This window comes from Myodes glareolus, chromosome 26, assembly GCF_982192425.1.
Source record: "Myodes glareolus chromosome 26, mMyoGla1.1, whole genome shotgun sequence".
Taxonomy (NCBI): Eukaryota; Metazoa; Chordata; class Mammalia; order Rodentia; family Cricetidae; genus Myodes; species Myodes glareolus.
Window position 1 is genome coordinate 15,490,131 of NC_142051.1, and position 19,376 is coordinate 15,509,506.

General features: G+C 44.1%; 1 protein-coding gene across 2 annotated transcripts in view; it reads right to left on the reverse strand.

Moving 5' to 3' along the window:
- Ptprb (protein tyrosine phosphatase receptor type B) overlaps positions 1–19,376 on the reverse strand; it is a 114,134-nt gene that overhangs the window by 8,405 nt on the left and 86,353 nt on the right. For both annotated transcript variants that reach the window (XM_048418617.3, XM_048418618.3), the window contains 11 exons: positions 18,316–18,415; positions 17,439–17,522; positions 17,325–17,342; positions 17,132–17,213; positions 16,494–16,584; positions 15,723–15,799; positions 13,749–13,883; positions 11,768–11,890; positions 11,194–11,357; positions 6,941–7,076; positions 387–507 (listed from right to left, as the gene is read on the reverse strand). In XM_048418617.3, the coding sequence (XP_048274574.3) occupies positions 387–507; positions 6,941–7,076; positions 11,194–11,357; positions 11,768–11,890; positions 13,749–13,883; positions 15,723–15,799; positions 16,494–16,584; positions 17,132–17,213; positions 17,325–17,342; positions 17,439–17,522; positions 18,316–18,415 (1,131 nt within the window). The remainder of the gene's footprint in view (positions 1–386; positions 508–6,940; positions 7,077–11,193; positions 11,358–11,767; positions 11,891–13,748; positions 13,884–15,722; positions 15,800–16,493; positions 16,585–17,131; positions 17,214–17,324; positions 17,343–17,438; positions 17,523–18,315; positions 18,416–19,376) is intronic.

The window sequence follows — 19,376 nt, forward strand, 5'->3', positions numbered from 1 at the left end:
TGCGTTCTTCCTCCATGGTCAGTCTTATCTCTTACAAAAAAAATGTTCAAGGGACTCTTTCGTAGAGACCACTCTGTAGGCAGGCAGAGGCTGAGAGTCTGGGGTATAGGTCATTGACAGAGCATTCGCCGGCCATGTGTGAGCCCCAGGTATCATGTCAGCAATGAAAACATTGTTAGTGTACTAAGTTTCTGGTCTAGTGTGGTAGCCCTCTCTGTTCTTCCTCTCCTCTCTGTTGCTACTTTGGGGGCGTCTTTTGGAGAGAAGAAGAAATGGGAGGTTCAGGCTGGAGGAGCACCGAGCTAGGACGAGTTTCCAGACTGAGTGCATTTTGAAAAATGACCTTCAGGACAGGTGATCTAAAAGCCAGCGAGGTTAACTCTTACCTCTATGGTATTCTGGGTTCACATTTTCGTAGATCGGAAACAGGGGGTTTTCTTGCTCATTCCGCAGTTTCCTTGCTCTGAGGACGTCTCTTACACACTGATGCAGATAGATGTACTGACACTGTGGAAGTCAGAGAGCACGTAAGAGGAAGTAGTCAGGGTTGACCTTGAACTCTCAATCTTCCCATCTTGTCTCTCTAGTGCTGGGAACACAGGCCTGGCTCCTCACACCCAGTTTGACCCCAAGCTGAAGAATGAACTCAGAACTTTTTGCATGCTGGGCAAGCACTCTCCAACTGGGCTACATCCTCTGCCCTCCTCTGCTTTTGGTCTTTTGTGGTGCTAGGGATTGAACTCAGGGCCATACACATATGAGGTAAGAGCTCTACCACCGAGCTGTAGTACCAGCTCAACGAAGTCATCACAGAAACCAGCCATCAGCAAGGCTTGCTCCAGTATTAGGAACTATCCTTTGCTTTTCTTCTCACAGATTCTACTTGGTCTTAAGCCACCTTGACCTTTGGAAAACTGGCTGATTATCTGTATGTGTGTGCGCGCCTGTTTGAGTTTATGTGCATCATGTATGTGCAGGAGCCCTCGGGGGCCAGAAGACAGGGTCGGTTCCCTGGAACTGTAGTTACTGGGTGTTAACATCATATAGGTGCTGGGAACCAAACCCGGATCTTCTGAAGGAGTAGTAGACACTCCTGACTGCTGGGCCATCTCTCAAGCCCCACAGAACTCCGATTTTTAATTAAATTGCTTGTGTGTGAAAGAGGTAAGCTGTGAAGGAACTCTGTTATACCCGGGCCATAACTTAGCAATAAATTTTTCAACAGTGATCCACCATGGGCTTTGAAACTAATTACTCTGTATTAATTTGCCTTGTCTTAAATATCAACTTCTCTTTTCCCAATAGGATGTCCCTTCAAAAACTGATTACTTCAAAAATCATCAAGTTGTTACTGTACCCCCACTTAATTCTTAATGAAAAATAGAAAAAAAAATGTAAGCCTCAAGTCACACAAGATTTTTTTTTTTCTAATTGGGGAAGCCCTGGCTGAGCACTGACATATTTCATTTCATTTAATTCCATCAATCTTTGTAGCAGTATGCGGGATTTATGATTTTATATGTGTAGCCATTCCTGAGAGCAATGTTTAGTCAAAGGGCAGAACGTGACATATATCCATACCTAGAAGATGATGAACTAGAATTGTTTATGAAAGTTCATGCAGCAGGAAGCTCTTGATAGCATTTGGAGGAAGAAAATATCAAACTAGAAAGAAAAGGTGACCTTGAAAGACAACGATGCCTTGAAAGCAAGTGGGGTGTCCAGTGTGGCTAAAATACAGGTTGAACAGGAGACCCTCAGAATAGTCTCTTAAATGGGACCTGAGACACGTGATCCCATAATGCCCCTGCATTTCTTCTCATGAGAGCAGTCAGAATGTCCGACTAGCCTCCCTCAACAAGGTTTTTACTGTATCAAAGGGTCTGCCTGAGTTAGGCTGCAAATCTACCCCAAGGCAGAAAGATAAACAGAGGAAGACATTTGCAAGTCCCACTATTGCCTCTTCATTTAGAAAGCCTCCTGGTTTGATCTATTCACCAAAAATTACAATGATCACCTCGCGGTTTGATATAGTTGCCAAAAATTAGGATGACCCATGTCCCTTTGTATTCCAAGATCTCAAGGTACAAGAAAGTTAGGATCACCTGTCACGATGGACTCAGACAAATTAAGCAAGGGCTCAGAAATTTCTTTCTTCTTTTCTGAAGCCATCGCCCACCGCATTGGATGGTGAGCTAGTCCCTTCGGCACCCATGCCCACTCACATAGCCAAGCAAGACAGGCAGGCCTTTGGCTTTTATGAGTCAGACCTGAGGCAAAGAAACAGTCCTCTGGCTTGGGCCAATGCGTGGACTCTGTGGCGCCATCTCAGTACAGCTCCTCAGTACAGCACTATAAACAGGAGGACTTGAACTTGGAACTCCAGCCCTCGAATAGAAAGTTAAGTGTACTGGTGCAGCCCTATAGTCCTAGCAATGAGGAGGTAGGGAGGGTTGTATCCACGAGGTTTACTGGCCAACCATCAAGATGAATGAGTGAGGGATCAGCGAGAGACCTTGTCTCAAAAAATAAGGGGGACTGTTATTACTTTGGGACACTTTAAGAACTAACCACGCCCACCCCAGCCACTTCGGACCTCCCTCGCCGCCATCTTCTCTCTCTCTCTCTCTCTCTCTGGTGTGTGTGTGTGTGTGTGTGTGTGTGTGTATGTGTGTGTTTGTTTCGTGTCGTATGTACTTGTGTCTTTGTTCTCTCTATGTTTGTCTATGTCTCCCTTTCTTTAAGTAATAAACGTCTAGCTTTATGTATAGCCTTATGTCCATTTACTCTGCCGTTCACTGCATCCAGCCGCCTGACTCTGTCGCTCGCCCGGGGACCCTGACTCCCCCGGCCGCATGGCGCTGCCACCCTGGAGATCTTGCGGGGACCCACAGCCACTAGCAGCTGCTCCGCGAGCTGCCCAGGACATCCCATCATCATTATTTTTAAAAAAGAACAATAGGGACAGCAATGGAGAAAGACATTCAGTGCTCACTTCTGGCTTCTATATGCACACAACACTCCCCCAACACATGAGAATATGCACAGAGAAAGAAACATGTACACACACACACACACACACACACACACACACACACTATGTACACAGATACCTCCCCTAAAACAATGAGTTTAGTGTTAAGCACACTGAGTTGGAGATATGTGTAACGTGTATGAGGAAGTGCACAGCAAGTGAGTCCTTAGATAAAAGGTAAGGACACAGGGAAGGAGAATAAGGGTTGAGAAACAGCGGTGTGTTCCTGGGAGTGGAGGAATAATGTAGCCAATAGTGAAGATTGAAAGAAATAGAAAGCTTCCTTCGTCTGGAGCTCAGACGCTGAAAATACAAGCAGAGAAACAAGGTCACCGAGCTTTCAGAGCAGTGGGAAGAGAAGACAAAAGGGGAAAGGAGAGGGATGTTCATGGAGGGGGAGGAGCTTTGGTCCATGGATGCTGCCTCTGCTCTGGATGCCAGACCGTGATGGTTCTAACAGAGATCCTGCTTGGGGCCAATGTGCAGCCCAAGATGTTGGACCAGTTCATGGAAGCGATGCGTAATCCAAGTTGTCTCTGAAACTAATGAGGAGCCTAAACACACGCATGTACATGCATATTTAAGATTACAGTGTGTTAGCTACTTCTTCCCTCTTACAGAGTAATTATAGTCTGAGTTTGTAGAAATGCCTACTGAAGTGAAACACCGCTGTGACTTTTGAGCAACATAATAGCAGGGTATTTGCTCATTTGTATAAATAGATTTTAAAAATTGACACAGAGACAGCGAAGTTTCTCCTGCTAAGACCTTGTGCTCCCGGGGTGGGGAAGGATGACAGTTAAGATATGTTATATAAATTCTATCCCCTAAGTGAAATGATAGCTAGATCGCAATCACTGTGAAGTGCATAGTTACTGGGAACCCTAAGGATGAGTGGTTGGGGCCCTACCAGTGAGGCCACCATTTCTTTTGTCTCAATTCACCAAGCGGCGTGGATGTGAGGTGTCCAGCAACAGCCTGGGGGAGCCCTGTGACTGTAGGACCACAGCCTAAGAAGCCGCTGGATGTAACGGCCACCTGACTCAAACCACAAGAACCAGAGGAACACACTTCCACCATGAAAGCCTACAGAACAGTGAGCTGGGCTCTCTGATCAGTAAAGGGCATTAAAAACGAGTGGGAAGGATTATTATGGACGAAACATAGGTATAAAGATACTCCAAGTAAGTGAAAGAAGTCGATCTGGGGCTTTAAGGACAGCCAGATTTCTTTCTTTCTTTCTTTCTTTCTTTCTTTCTTTCTTTCTTTCTTTCTTTCTTTCTTTCTTTCTTTCTCTCTTTCTCTCTCTCTCTTTCTTTCTTTCTTTTTAAACAAAATGTAATGTTTTTTACTATTACTATTTTATTACTTAAAAAAAACACCAATCTAAATTTCCACTCCCTCCCCTCCTCATAAAAAGATATCTTGATTGAAGGAGCTATTATGGGGTTAGCAAGAAACCTGGCTCTAGAAAAACTCCCAGGAATCCACAAGGATGACCCCAGTTAAGACCCTAAGCAATAGAGGAGAGGGTGCCTGAACTGGTCTTGCCCTGTAGTCAGACTGATGATTATCTTAATTATCACCAAAGTAATGATTTTTAAAAGATAGGTAGGAGCCTGGTGTAGTGCACACCTTTAATCCCAGCACTCGGGAGAGAGAGGCAGGAGTATCTCTGAGTTTGAGGCCAGCCTACTCTACCAAAAAAAGTTTCAGGACAGTCAGGGCTACACAGAAAAACCTAGTCTTGAAAAAAATAGAATAAAATAAATGAACCAATTAAAAAAATGGGTGGGGATATTTAAATACTTGCTAGGGATTACAATGAAAATTGTTAAGTGTGATAAATGGCGTGGTGGTCATGATGTTGAAGAGTATCTATCTATTTACATATATCTACATATATGTAAGTATATGTATATGTATATATATATGTGTAAAGAGAGAGACAGGCAGAGACAAGAGAGACAGATATGCAGAAAGGCACACACACATACACACACATACATACACACATATATTTATATAATGATTTATTTGTGGATGAAATTGTATAACAGATTTGCCTTATAAAGTGAGAATTGGTGTGAGGTACAGATGAACAAATAGCATGATGCTGTTGTTTGTGGGAGCTGGGGTTTGGGTTAATGCAGATTCTTTATCTAACTTCTCCTAGTTGCACCCCTGCCCTCAACCCATGGTACTGGTGAGCAAACCGAGGGCCCTGTGAATAATAGGAAAGCACTCTACCACTAAACCACACCTAGCCCAAGTTTTGTATGCCCCTAACCAATCTCATAACGAAACATTGAGAGTATGGTAGAAAATTTGTTAGAATAACAAATTTTATTATTAGAATATTATTCTTCTAATAATAATAAAGAATAATAATTATTATTATTAAATAATAATAATAATAAAAGAATAAAGAAATATTATTATTATTATTCTATTGTTAGAATAAAAGTATCAGCCAGTCATGGTGGCATATGCTTTCAACCTTATTGCTCTGGGGATTGAGGATGGCAAGTTCTAGGCTAACCTGGGCTGCATAGTGAGGTCCTGGGAAATGGCTTCATGTTTAAGAACACTTCCTGCGCTTGAGGAGGATCAGTGTTTGGTTTCCAGCACCCACGATGGTTGGTACACAGCCACCTGCAACCAGCCTCAATTCCAGGCGAGTCACTACTGTCATTTTCTGGCCTCTTCTGGCATCCTCATGTATCTCTCTTTCTCTTTCTCTCCTCATGCACACACAAATGAGAGAGAGAGAGAGAGAGAGAGAGAGAGAGAGAGAGAGAGAGAGAGAGCAGAAAGGAAGTTTTTGACAAATACACACATACTTCAGGAGGGGCTGTAATACAATGGTGGTAGTAGATCTGGCAAGTAGGTTCTGCCTGCAGGAGAGGCAAAGACACCAGGCTTTTGCCAAAGCTGACACAGAAGGTGAGTCCCATAGGATATTAAAATACGCTGCACCAGAAATAATTGGGCGGGGGGGGGGGAGTTGATTTTAGAATTGTGGGCTCAACAGGGCTCAAAGGGAACCTTGCTGCAAGATGCTGGTTGTGGAGCACAGCTGCTGTGTGGTTTCCATGGCTACTGTGGTGGTACATGGAAATTTTCATCCACAGAAAGCCTTTAAGATCTTGCCATTCACCCCCTGGGTTACTTAAACAAAAACTTAGGAAATCTAATGAGAAGAGAACCTGAGCTTTGGAAGGTGTTATTGAGGGAGCAATGCACATGCTTAATGCACATGAGGTGTGTGTATAGACTTGACTGTGGGGCCGTGGGGCTTGGTAGTCAAAGGCTAAGATTTTCCAGAACACGGTCCAAGCTTGTCCATTTCATGGCTATGGATTTTGTGCAAACATTTTTAGCCTGTGGGCCTCAGCTTCCTATGGGCCTCAGCTTCCTAGCTTGGAAATGAAAATGAATACCATGGGACAGAATCTTCAGAATATCTGCAAATTCAAAGCATGGCTCAAAGGGAAACCTAGAACCTTCCTGATAGATATACAACCCTCGATGTATCCAGAGATGGAGGATGTATGTGGAGGGGGCAGATCTAGGGGAGAGAAGAGATTAGAAACTTCTCTAAGAAAGTACCTGTGCCTTAAAATGAGTTCCTAAGTAGGCTGGTCTAGCCAGTCCCCACATATAATGCGTGTCTAAAGTATTCCATCTTTCTTCCTGTTACCTAAATGAAGTCTTCTCTGAGATGCTCAGTAAATAACATACCTTGTGCTGAAGGTCACTGAGATTTGCTTCAAAATATGAGGTCCTAGAAAGCACATATATCCACTTTCCTCTCTTGCTAAGGTGTTCTGGACAGTTTTGGGGTGGGGGTAATGGGTAAGGTGTGGGGAAGGGCACTGGTGTCCTTCAGCTTAGAGTTCTTACCTCAGTCTGGACCATGTGAACTCTGTGAAGTCTTAGGTCGTGCACTGCTCCATAAATGTCCACAGAGTCTTTAGAATCCAACTGCTGGAGGATCCGGTCCAGGGCAACGAATGTCCCGGTTCTGCCCACTCCAGCACTGGAGAGAAGCAAAAAGAAGATGGGGCCTCTGATTTAATTCCTCTTTCATGACTAGATCACGAGACTTTGGCCGTCTTTCTTCTCTCTCTCAAATTATAGGAGGATACATGAATCTTTCTTTTCACAGACATGTTCTCCCTCAAAGATAATCTAGAGCCGCCATGGTCTACCTAGAGTCTCCATGTCTATCTAGAGCCGCCATGACTACCTAGAGCCGCTATGTCTACTTAGTGTTCCCGTGTCTACCTAGAACCCTCATGGTCTACCTAGAACCCTCATGTTCACATAGAACCCCACATCTACCTAGAGTCCCCATGGTCTCCCTAGAATTCTCATGGTCTACCTTAGAGCCCCCTTGTCTACCTAGGACTTTCATGTCCACCTAGAACCTTCATGTCTACCTAGCGCCCCCCCCCCATGTCTACCTAGAACCCTGTGACTACCCCATGTTCTACCTAGAGCCCCCAAGGTCTACCTATTCCCACTTCCACTAACCCTCACCACATTGGTATATTTCAAGCCCACGCCTATTTTTAGAATTTTCCTCCATCCCTGCAAATCCAAACATAACATTTTATATGCTTAAGATACTAAACATTCTTTTGCCAAGTTCTCTACTCAGTGCTGTGAGTATTGTTTTGAGATTGATCCATTGATGATACAGAACTAATTTCATCTCTCTCTCTCTCTCATTTGTTCTTCTTTTTTTACTCATCGTTCACTTGCTTTTGTTTTTATGTTTTGAGGAAGAGCCTTGCTATATACTCATGGTCGTCCTGTCTTAGTCTTCCAAGTGTTGGGCTCACAGGCACATGCAACCATGCTTGGCTTAATTCCAACTTCTTTTAACTATTTGTGACAAACCATTGCCAGTCCATTCTGTACTGTAGAGTAAGAGATCATTTATAGTTGTCTGTTAAAGACAATGTCGCAGTGAACATCTGCGTGGCAATTGCTCAGCAGTTGGTAGCTAAAATGGCCACTGGTGACTTGGTTATACGGTTTGAACACCTTGCTGGAAGTTGCTAAATTGCTTCTTAACACGGAGCTCTTGATGCTGTGCAATTTGATGATACCAAGACAAATTTGGTCTTATTCAACTCAGACAAAATTACAGTCAGGTTTATAGAAAAGGGAGAGCGCATGCCTGACTCCCACTTACACACACACACACACACACACACACACACACACACACACCTTCATAAGGGCTTTCTAGGGCCCACAAGAAATCCCTTTTCATCCTCCGCTCACACCATGCTTTAGGTACACTACACATGCCAAGGTTTCTGTACCAAGGTTACCTTTATCTTTAAAGCTGTCGCAATCCATATAAAATGCTTCCACATAATACTTGCCAAACAAAGGCCAGCGATGGCACCTCCACCAGTAAGTGAATGCCAACTCCTCCCTCTGGTTATTAAGACCAGTAAGACTTGTGATAAAGGAGCACATGCAAATTTCCTTACTTTGATCTTAAAAACTCAACTTTGAATATAGCCATCATTGACTATGGCACCCATTCTCACAACACTGTTCCGCTATTCCTAAATAAGTACCAATATTCTTTTTTATTTCTTTCTTTTAGTTTTTCAAGACAGGGTTTCTGTGTGCAGCCTTGGCTATCCTGGAATTTGCTCTGTAGATCAGGCTGTCCTCGAACTCACAGAGATCTGCCGGAAAGACATGTGCCACTATTGCCTGGCTCAATGTTCCTTGTAGACACCCCCTCTGGTTATTTTGGCTGGCAATGAACATGTTTATAAGAAAGAGAACAATTCTCCAATGTTTCTGGAAGGAAATGCTTGCCCTTGTTCAGAAAGCAGGAGACCCCCAAGTGTTTCCAATACCCATTAAAGCTTTGAGGTTCAAAGACATATAAAAGCAAGGTTCCTAGGGTGTGGGGCTGCTGGGGAGAAATTAACATGCTTGACATTTCTTTTACTGTAGCAATTCTCTGCTCTTTCTTTATTAGTACCATTCAGTTAGGGCTATCAAAGTGTGCTGCAAACATTAATTAGCTAAACACCAGGCTGCCCAGAGAGAGAAAGACGGCTCGTTAAGTTGATTTTAAGGACATATGAACTGAAGAAAAAAAAAAGTCAAGAGAGAGAAAGAAATTTAAGAGCAAAAAATGATTTAGACAACTGGAGTGTGTTAGCTAGGTCCTTTTGCCTGACCCGTGCCCTCCTTCCTCCAGATGAAGACAGAGTTTCTGTTGGAGGGGATACATGGCTTCAGAGACAAGGTCCCTGTAAGACCAATCTGTCTGTGGTTTGGTCTTGAAGCTTCTATAATTGTGAAGGATAAATTTCTGTTGTTTATAAATTGCCAATGAAACGCCCACGGCCTAACTTGGCAAACATGGCACCGACAGGCTTTGCCTTTTACCTCCCTCCCCCTTGCTAAACCTTTAGATTCCGTTCCTAAAGCTAGCCACCACGGTCTAGTCTCTTATTTGGCCATTGACTCATTCCTGAGGCTGGCCAAGGTCCAACTATCAAAACCCTAAGGTCCAGGAATCAAAATTCATTCTTTTGGTTACCCTCATTAAAATACCCACCAGAACTTACCAATACATTCTAGCTCATTCTAGACCTACCCTTTATTCCCTTTAAAATTAACACCCTGTAAAGCCGTTTGCTGCCCTTTCTGACCATTTCAGATTCGGCCGTCTTGTCTCTCTGCCTTGCTTAATAAAGGATCTCTTGTGTAGGAAATCTGGGTTTGGGTGTGATCTGTGCCTAATTCAGGTTCCAGAGGGGAGCACCCTACAATTCAGAGTCCTTTCACCCAGTCTGAAGTATTTTGTTCTAGCATCACCAGTGCATGAGAACATGCTACTAGACCCGGAGGGGAGTCTAGGGCAGTGAGTTCAATAGGTGGATAAGGCTCCTTCAAGGGGAAGAGTGAGAAAGCTAACTCAAGGAGTTAAAAACAGCAGGAAACCACAGGTCTCCAAAACAAAACAAAATAGCAGAAAGCAAGAAGTCTGTGCATTCCACTCAGAAAGAAAAAGACTGTGTTTCCTCCTCTATTCAGGACCTAGATGAAAAATTACACGAAGTACTTTGAACGGGAAATATCTCCCACAGTTTTCGGGCATTTGAACACTTGGTCCCAGTTAGGGGTGCCCTTCGGGTAGGTTTAGAAGGTGTGGCCTTACTTGCAGAAGTATGTCACTGTGGGCAGGCTTTGATTTTCTATAGTTATGCCCACTTTCTGTCTGCTCTCTACTTCTTGCTTGCAGTTCAACACGGAAGCTCTCAGCTGGCCTCTCCAGTCACATGCTACTGCTGGCTGCCGTACTGTTTCTGCCAGAATGGTCGTGAAACCTCTGCAACTGTACGCCCAAAGATACTCCTTCTCCCGTAAGGTGTCTTGTTCATGGTGTTTTCATCCCGGCAATGGAAAATAACTAATACACTGTGTGTGTGTGTGTGTGTGTGTGTGTGTGTGTGTGTGTGTGTGTGTGTGTAATGAAGCTAGAAAGGGGGCCATGAGAGGAGAGACAATGATCTCAAGGAGGGAGAAGGCAATGAAATACTTATGACATGAAAGCAGAGGGGGTAAGAGGGGAACCCATCAGAGGAAGGCAGGATATATGGGGGAGGTCTGTGGGGGAGGAGAACATACAAAAATAAAGTATAAGGACATATATGTATGAAAATGTGATAATGAAACCTATTGGTATGCACAATAATCTAAAAAATTAATTTAAAAGATTGGAAGCAGGCAAAGCAAAAGAATAAGCATGTAGAGTCAACTTCCGGGCTAGAACGGGAGAGGAAATGAGCCAGACGTTGGGCTGAAGGTGAGACAGGACCATGACGGAGGGCGTAGAAGTCACTTAAGGATCCTATAGCTCATGCGGTAGGAAAAAGAACAAGAAGAGAGCGAGGGGGAGAACAAAGTGGGAGGTGAGGAAAATGGAAAGGGAGAAGCTGTGAAGAAGAATGAGGTTAGAAGAAGAGGAGAACACGATGCACTCGCTGCGGGGAGGCAGCCTGGCTGGCTTGGAGATACCCCATGGTCATGCGCCCTTCGCATTGCTGTGGACTCTTCCTGACATCGCCGCCCACACTCCCGCCAGCCACCTCTCCTGTTGCTCCTACCTGCAGTGCACTACCGTGGGCCCCGCCCCCGGGCTTCTGTTGATGTAGTCTCTGACAGTTCTCACAAACTGGATCAGAGACTGGGTGGTCTCTGGGACTCCGTGGTCTGGCCATACTGTGTAGTGAAAGTGACGGATGAGCCTGTGTGCGTCCAGCTGTTCCTCCTGCAGGAGTGGAGAGCAGACGATGAGAGGGAGGGACCGCTGAGGGAAATGCAAGGACTCCGACAACGGTGCCCCACGTGAGGTTCCGTGGTCTGAAACTACAGGCTACGAATCAGGAAAAGCAGGATTCAGAGTCTCTGCTATGTAAGCTGGGTTGTTTCTTTTATTCCGTCCCTCTTCCCTTCCTGCCTCCCCCTCCCTCCCTTTCTTCCTCTCTCCTTCCCTTCTATTCTTTTCCTGAGATAGGGTCTCTTGTAGCCCAGGCTTGCCCCAAGCTATCCAGTATTTGAGGATGACCTTGAACTTCTTCTTGCCTCCACCTCCCAAATGCTGGGATTCCAAATATATAATAACCATAGTACCTGGCTTCTAAGTTGGGTTTTAAAATGAAGTCAAGCAAACTAACATACACTGCAAATCTTAAATTCCCTGATGGTCCACTCGGGTAGCACGGATTCTGAGACCATCTGCAAGATGAGATCCCCATAGTAGAGAGAGTCCTGGTCTGCTGGCCAGTAATGGTCACACTTTACCTAGAAGAGAACAGACAGGGAAAAATAAGTCTGGAAACATGATAGTGAGGCCATGTGTACTCTCCCTCCTTCAATCCCTGAGTTAGGGATCCATGGTCAGCTGTTAAAACAACTTGATCATTTACTTTCTGTTAATCTGCTCATGACCAGTGACGAAGTCAGGCTGTTCTTCCAAGGGATAGCAAGAAATTGCCCCCTCCCCAAGCATGAACCATCCCCACCTTTGGATTCATTCACCTTTGTGACAGCTTAAGGTTTTTTTGTTTTTGTTTTTGCTTTTTTTTTCTTTTTTCTCAATGATTTCCTCAGTGTCCTGGTCCCACCAACCAATATAAATGACTTAAAATCTCTTGTTTTAAAAAGATTTAAAAAGTCTTGTTTTTAAATCTCTTGTTGGGGCCCTAACTCAGTGGCAGAGAGGCCTTGCAGAGCATCACAAGGCCTGGGATTCCTTCCCCGAGAACATCAAAAAGAAGGGGAAAAATGTTCTGTCAGAAGAAAGACCTAGCCAAGAATAGGGAGGCATTGTTTTCTGGTTCTGTGCTGTTCAAATTTTTATCACTTTTCTTACCTGGGTCCCATGACAGAGACCTTTGAGGAGTTAGAACTTGCAGCTGAACTTGTGTTTATGTGCATAAAGAGACGAGGAAGGAGATTCTGAGGACTTGTTTTTATATTCTGTTTTGTGGAACAGTGATGTGGGAGTTCCCTCTGTGTGCTGTGAGTACCATTGGTGAATAAAGAAACTGCCTTCGCCTGTTGCTAGGCCAGAACGTAGGTAGGCGAGGAAAACTAAACTGAATGCTGGGAGAAAAAAAGGCAGACAGGAGAGAAGCCATGGAGCTGCTGGAGACAGATGCTGGAAACTTTACCTGGTAAGCCACAGTCACATGGTGATATACAGATTAATAGAAATGGGTTAAATTAATTAATTAATTAATTAAGAGTTAGCCAATAAAATACTAGAGCTAATGGGCCAAACAGTGATTTAATTAATATAGTTTCTATGTGATTATTATGGGTCTAAGATAGCCAGGTGGCTGAAAACCAACAAACAGCCCTCCGTACAGCAAAACAGATTAATTAAAATTGATATATTTTATAAGACACATATTCACTGGCTATCAGCATATATTTGTATTTCTGTGTATAGACTTGGGTATCAAAACAATGAACATCACTTTTATTTTATGGTGAGTTAGGCAGCTATAACTATACATGTGTATTGAATTTCTGTTTACATGAATATGTAATATGTTTACGTGGACAAGTATTCTAGCCATTTCATCAACATTTATATAAATATCATCTATAAGGTTACTCTTGTGGAGAAAGACAGGTCCCAGTCTAGGCAGGATGATGGAAGACAGTCTGGAAATCCGGCACACAGATATTAAGCTCTTTACATTTGGTCTTTTAATTCTAAAAGTAGCCATATAGTATAAAAGATCCTAAATGGTGGTTATAAATATAAAAGGTTTTAATAGTAGTTCAGAAAGGTATTTTACTTGATGTCTGCCAGTACAGCCTAAAATATGTCTCTCCTGGGAGGCTCCTCATCTCTGAGGGTGGCTCTCCTACCCACACTCTGAAGGACAGAGCATAGGGTCAGGCAAGCTTCCCACTCACGTTTACTTCCGACTCTCACAGGCTTCACAGTTTGAACGAAATGTCTGACCAAGAGTTTAAGAAAGGATCCAGATTGTTTGATCATCAAGTGGCTTAATTCCCTAACAGCCTTCTCCCAGGGCATCTTCTTGGGTTTGTGGGTGGAACTTTGGATAGGGAAGGAGGATAGAATTCCATCAGAATAACAGCAGAGGGTACAGCCAGGGAGGCAGGAAAACTGTCCACTCACTCGGCCTTTCTCGACACACTGGGTCACCATGACGACATTGTGAACGTTTTGCTCCCACGCCATCTTCCAGAAGTCATCCTTGGTGCCAGGAAGCGGCCCCTGCGTGGCGATATATTCTCGTCTGAAGTTGTTACCCTGCGATGAGTTTACAATACAGAGAGTCAGAAACAATGGGCTCTTCAGAACTGTAAACAAAAGAGCTAGCTCGCAGACCAGAAGGTATGGAGATCTCTGCCAGTGTCAAGGCTTGGGAGTCGGAAGGACAAAGGAGAGAGCACTGGGCCATTGTTTACAGCCACGGTCCCCTTGATCGACTGGGTCTGCTGTCAAGGTGAATGGAAGATTCCAGCCCCAATAGAGAAAACAATTTTACTTTTGTTTGTGTGTCCCTGTGTGTTTGTGTTTGTGTTTGTGTGTCTATGAATACCCATGTGTGTGTTCATGTATGCCTTTGTGTGTGTGTGTGTGTGTATGTATGTATGTATGTATGTATACCTGTGTGTATGTGTCTCTGTGTGCCTTTATGTGTGACTGTGTATGTGGTTCATGTTTCTGTGTCTATATGTGCCTATGTGTGTGTGTGTGTGTGCCTTTGTGTGTGTATTTAGTGGTTTTGTGTGTGTGTGTGTGTGTGTGAACTGTTCAAAGAACTGATTTTACTCTTTTTGGAACATTTACATTACACTAGTTTGGAACGAGATATCATACAAAGAACACTTAAAGGAAAATGAGCCATTCATGCCCTGAGCTTCTCCCAGATGATGCGCAGTGGGTCTGGATGTTCACCGCTCTGACTTCATCCTACACAGTGACCTAGATAGTTCCACTAATTCCTTCTTCACTTTAGCACTCCAGAATTAGTTCCGAGTCTTAGTGGAAGCTCGTTTCTCGTTGCCTTTGCTCAAGCTCTCTCTATTACATTGGTTCTGCCATCCACAACCCAGCCACCCACACTGCCTCTCAGCCTGGCTAATCTTAATTCATCCTTAGCACCTTGTCTGGCTGACTGAAGTCATCTTTCATCTTCCTCTCTATCGGCTGGCATTCTCCTACTCCGTGTTCTGTGGTACCTTCTAATCTCTTGCTACTCAGTGTGGTCCTCAGGCCTAGTGGAGATGGGATCACACAGGGGTCACTAGAAGTGCAAAGTAGCAGGCTCTCTGTGTCTCCAACAGATAGAACAGATGGTGTTGAAGTGTGAGTGGTGCCGATGGTCGTTTGTGTAGGAGACGCTGCTCTGGTGTGGGAAGCGTGACATTGCCCTGCAACTCTTCAAGGTCTCGACTATCCAACAGTTCTTTAGAGATGCAATCCCTTTATATATCACAGGATTTCTATTATAGTTATCACTCAATTGGTTAGCACTTACTGAATGTATAGACAATAATGCGGTATTTTCCTTTTTTTTTTTTTTCTGGAAAAGGAATTAGGGGCTCAGTGAGGTGATAGAACTAGCTGTGCCATGAAGCCAGCTAGGGACAGATGTGGAATTCAGATCAGATCTGGGTGTATTTTTTTTTTGACCTTTAAAGTCATTTTTTTTTTTTGGTGTATGTGGGAGGTTGGCAAGATGTAAGTCTGTATCAGATCCCAGAAGTTAGCATAACTTTGAAGTGTGTATGTGTGTCTTCCAAAAGTTCAAGTAGCAAGAGATTGGTCCTTTTGGCATGGCGGCCTTACCCATGGGGGCCAGCTTCCTCGAGCAACTCTAATCTTCCTTATCTCAGGGCCACAGAAAGGAAACAATCTTTGAAAACATGCATCCCGGGTTGGTGAGAATTGCACCTGACCATGGCCGTTGTGAAAAACAGTGATCGAAGGGAGCAGCCTGTATTTTATGGCAAACGGACATGGTCTTTTAAATCTCGCAACTTGTTTCTAGGGAGAACAGTAGGGCGGCTTAGAAGGCGTGGCATGTCCCGCATAGCCATCATCAGCTTCATCCTGGGCGTGATGAGCTGAGAGTTCACTTACGGGGATGTAACTGGCATTGACGTAGTCGGAGCACGGGTCATCATCTACGTTGGACAGCTTCACCCTTGAGGTATCATCTGCAAGGAGATTGATAGAAAGATGTGCTGCTACCTGGGATGATATTCCCATGTGGGCAATGTGCTATTAGATTGCCTTACTCTGATCCCCACAGCAGCCCGAAGAGAAGTGTTCTTATCTCTGTTTAATAGGTGGGACTCTGCCATGGTAACTGACTCGGGGCATGTGACGTAGGTGGAACATAAACAAAGGATGCAGGAAACAATGGGAAGCCCCATCTATGGTTTCCTTTGCAACATTACCACCCTAGCTCCATGCAGCAGCCAGCTCTCTTTCACTTCCAGAATGAACACTAGCAGGAAAACCACCTTTGATGGCTCTACCTGGTAGGGTAGGCTGCTCTTCTTAAAAATTGCTGACTAAAGACTGTGAGGTAAACCCAAGTGTGTCAGTCAGAGTCCTGCTCTTAACTTGGTCACGTTCTGAGCCTCCAAGGAGAAAGAGTAAGAGCAGCAAAGAGAAATGCCAACTGGTCCTCTCAGAACCAGAGTTTAAAATGGCCATTATCCTTGTGAGAGAAGTGCATGAACATTGGGAACATTCCTTATTAAAGCCCGAGAGCATGCATATCTAGCTAATCTGCACACACACACACACACACACACACACGCACGCACGCACGCACGCACGCATGCGCATGCACGCACATGGTTTTTATGTAATAGCACCACTAAGTTCCAACACAAAACTTACAGGGCAATATGTTGTTGTATCGATTTTTCCCTCTGTTCTCAGGCAAGAGAGCAATGTCACATGACTGGTTTCGACCCACGTCTTTTAAGTCCTGTTGGGTTTAGAAAAAAGTTTGCAAGTGGAGATTATAAAATAAAATAAGGCAACTCATACAACCCCTGAGACACATAAAGAAGTGTACCTGAGTTACAGTTTACAGAACACAGGCGTTCTGTATGCATGGGCTCTGGTCCTTTTCACAACTCTACATGACAGGTGCTCTTAATATTATCCTATAGATGAGGCTTAGAGGTGATAAATACCACGCTCCAGTACACGCATGTGGCAAAACTGAGAATCATGTGCAAAGCCTGAGTACTCTTTTCCAAACTACATTGTTTCCCAGACACACTGAGCAACGGACAGCATCACATTGAAATGTGTTCACTTTTTCCCTCTGATCCAGAAAGCTCTAAGTTTGCTATGCATTGTCAACTCAAACCAGCCCCTGAGAACAGGTCGAATTCTGTTCAAGGGGCCCATCTCAGACACAGGAGTGCTCTCCTGAGATCGTAGGCATCCCAACTGTTACTTCATAGTCACATTGGAGAGGGAATGCTCCAGGTGGGTGCAGAGGCTTCCCCGGGCCTGCACGGTACCTCATATTCCTTGGACAGAAGGTAGTTGGAGTCAGCCTGCAGTTTCATGAAATGCCCTTCGAACTGATTTATCTTTATGGGACTGTAATTCGAAACAAAACAAGAGAAGAAAGTTACTGAAGGAACGGGGAAATGCTCTCACCAGGCTGAGTTGTATTTCAAAAGCGAATTAATTAATACATTTTTCTCTTACCAAGAGGTTTTCCGGTTGCTGTGAGGTAGACAAAAAAGAAAGAGGGTCCTTGTTAGCAAATCTCACAGAATGCCATTTTTCAGTAAACCGAGCAAAGGAAGCTTTGGCACTTACCCTTTCTGGCCCAGGTTCAAATGGACAGACAAAGGTCGATCCCTGTGAATACTCAGGCGGGCAGATGGCCTTTCCCGGCCATGGCTGAAACATAGGACACAGATTTCTTTATTCTGATTACGTTACTTGGCGTGTACAACATCCCGCGTTTATGGTAAGGCTGTGCACACGTGTGCAAATGTGAAACTTTCAGATTCCACAGAAGTCTGCACTCAGCTGACATCTCTTCGGGGGAGGAAGAAGAGATGGGAACAATATAACGTCACCTTGCCCACTCAGAAACGTATCTCCAGAATAACGGAAAGATGTCTTCTGATGTTTGGTCATAAGCATTTGCCACACTCAATAAAACTTTCCTTAAGAAAGTCCCCTTAGTCAGAAAACTTCAGATGCCAGATAAGGTTGCAAGGGAGAACACGAAGTTAAAAAAAAAAATTAGTGACAGAAAAGGGCCCCGTTCTGAAAAGTATTCATTTTAGTTCTTCCTGAAATTAGGGTAGCTGGTAAATCCCATGATGCTATGCCAGCCGTACTTCCTAGGGCATTTCAGAAAAGCATGCAGGCAGTTTGGAAAAGTCTGTCTTCATAAGGTTGTGTACCCCAACTGTTTTGCCTGTGCAAAAGGATTCTGTTCCATATTTAAATAGATCTACTGACGGCCTCTCGCCATTGATGAGGGCCCGGTGCATCAATGGTTTATAGGAAACCCGGAGAGGCATGAGTCTTGGATTCAGTTTGACTCTTGTTCTTACTAAGCAAACTACAGTGATTTAACGTGGAGAATTGAAACTAGTTTGCCCTTTCAGACTAAAGGGCATTTTTTTAGCAGCCTCTCTATGTTTGCGAGCCTGATCACCAAAGGCTTCTTCACACTTACTTAGTTTTCTGTCTGCAGATGAAGAAGGCGACAAGGGCCACCAGCATGCCAATGAGGAACAGGCCAGCGCTCACACCTTCAATAACTCCAAACAAGGGCTCTGCGGTAATCCAGATGGAAGCAACAAATAAAAAGAGAGAATTAGTGGTAAGACACCAATCTGACAGCCATGGAAGCTGTCTTCCTAAGTAACATTGCCATTCGTGCCATCCAAGAGGCCCACAGGGAGGTATTGACGACCCCAAAGCCATGACTAGACAGTTGAGCTGCTGCCTACATCCTGTTATAGGTAGGCTGGTTCCAGAGTAAAAGTTCATCAACTCTGGGAGGGGATGGTGGATATATTCTCTTTAACTTTTTTTGCATTAATTAGTTCTTTGTGGATTTCACGCCTTGCATCCAGATCCCGCTTATCTCCCCATCCCCTTGCCTTCTCCCTCTGCCCTTGCAACCTCCCCTCTTAAAATAAAACAAAACTTTAAAAAAGACTATCAAAAACCAAACCAAACAAACAAACAAAAGGAAGAAGAGGAGGAGGAGGAGGAAGAAGAGGAAGAAGAGAAGAAAGAAGAGGCGGAGAAGGAAGAGGAGGAGGAAAAGAAAGATGAGGAAAAGGAAGAGGAGGAGGAAGAGGATGATGATGATTCTCTTGCGGAAGCTGTCATGTGGCCCGGGGAGTCACACAGTAGACCCTTTAGCTTATACATCTTTACTAGAAAGTACTCAGTGCTATGAATCATTGGTCCGTTTTTTTCTTTGGAAAGTCTTCCTATTTTGCTTTTCCAGTTTAGTTTTGGGGAGGAGCCCATTTTGGGAGCTCCACTCTTAAGCATTAGACCTGTTTGTTCTATATTGGTTTACATTACTCATCCACTCAACACAGACATTTTCCTTTTAATGCCCTTATGGTTCTGCTTTGAATATTTGCTGAGCATTTTCTTTTATTGGACTACATAAATTTTCTGTTCCATCATAATAGTTCAAGTCGGAAAGAATCGTGTTTGCAAAGTCTCTACTCAACAGCAAATTTCAGCCAGGCACATCCAAATCCTCTTAGCTGG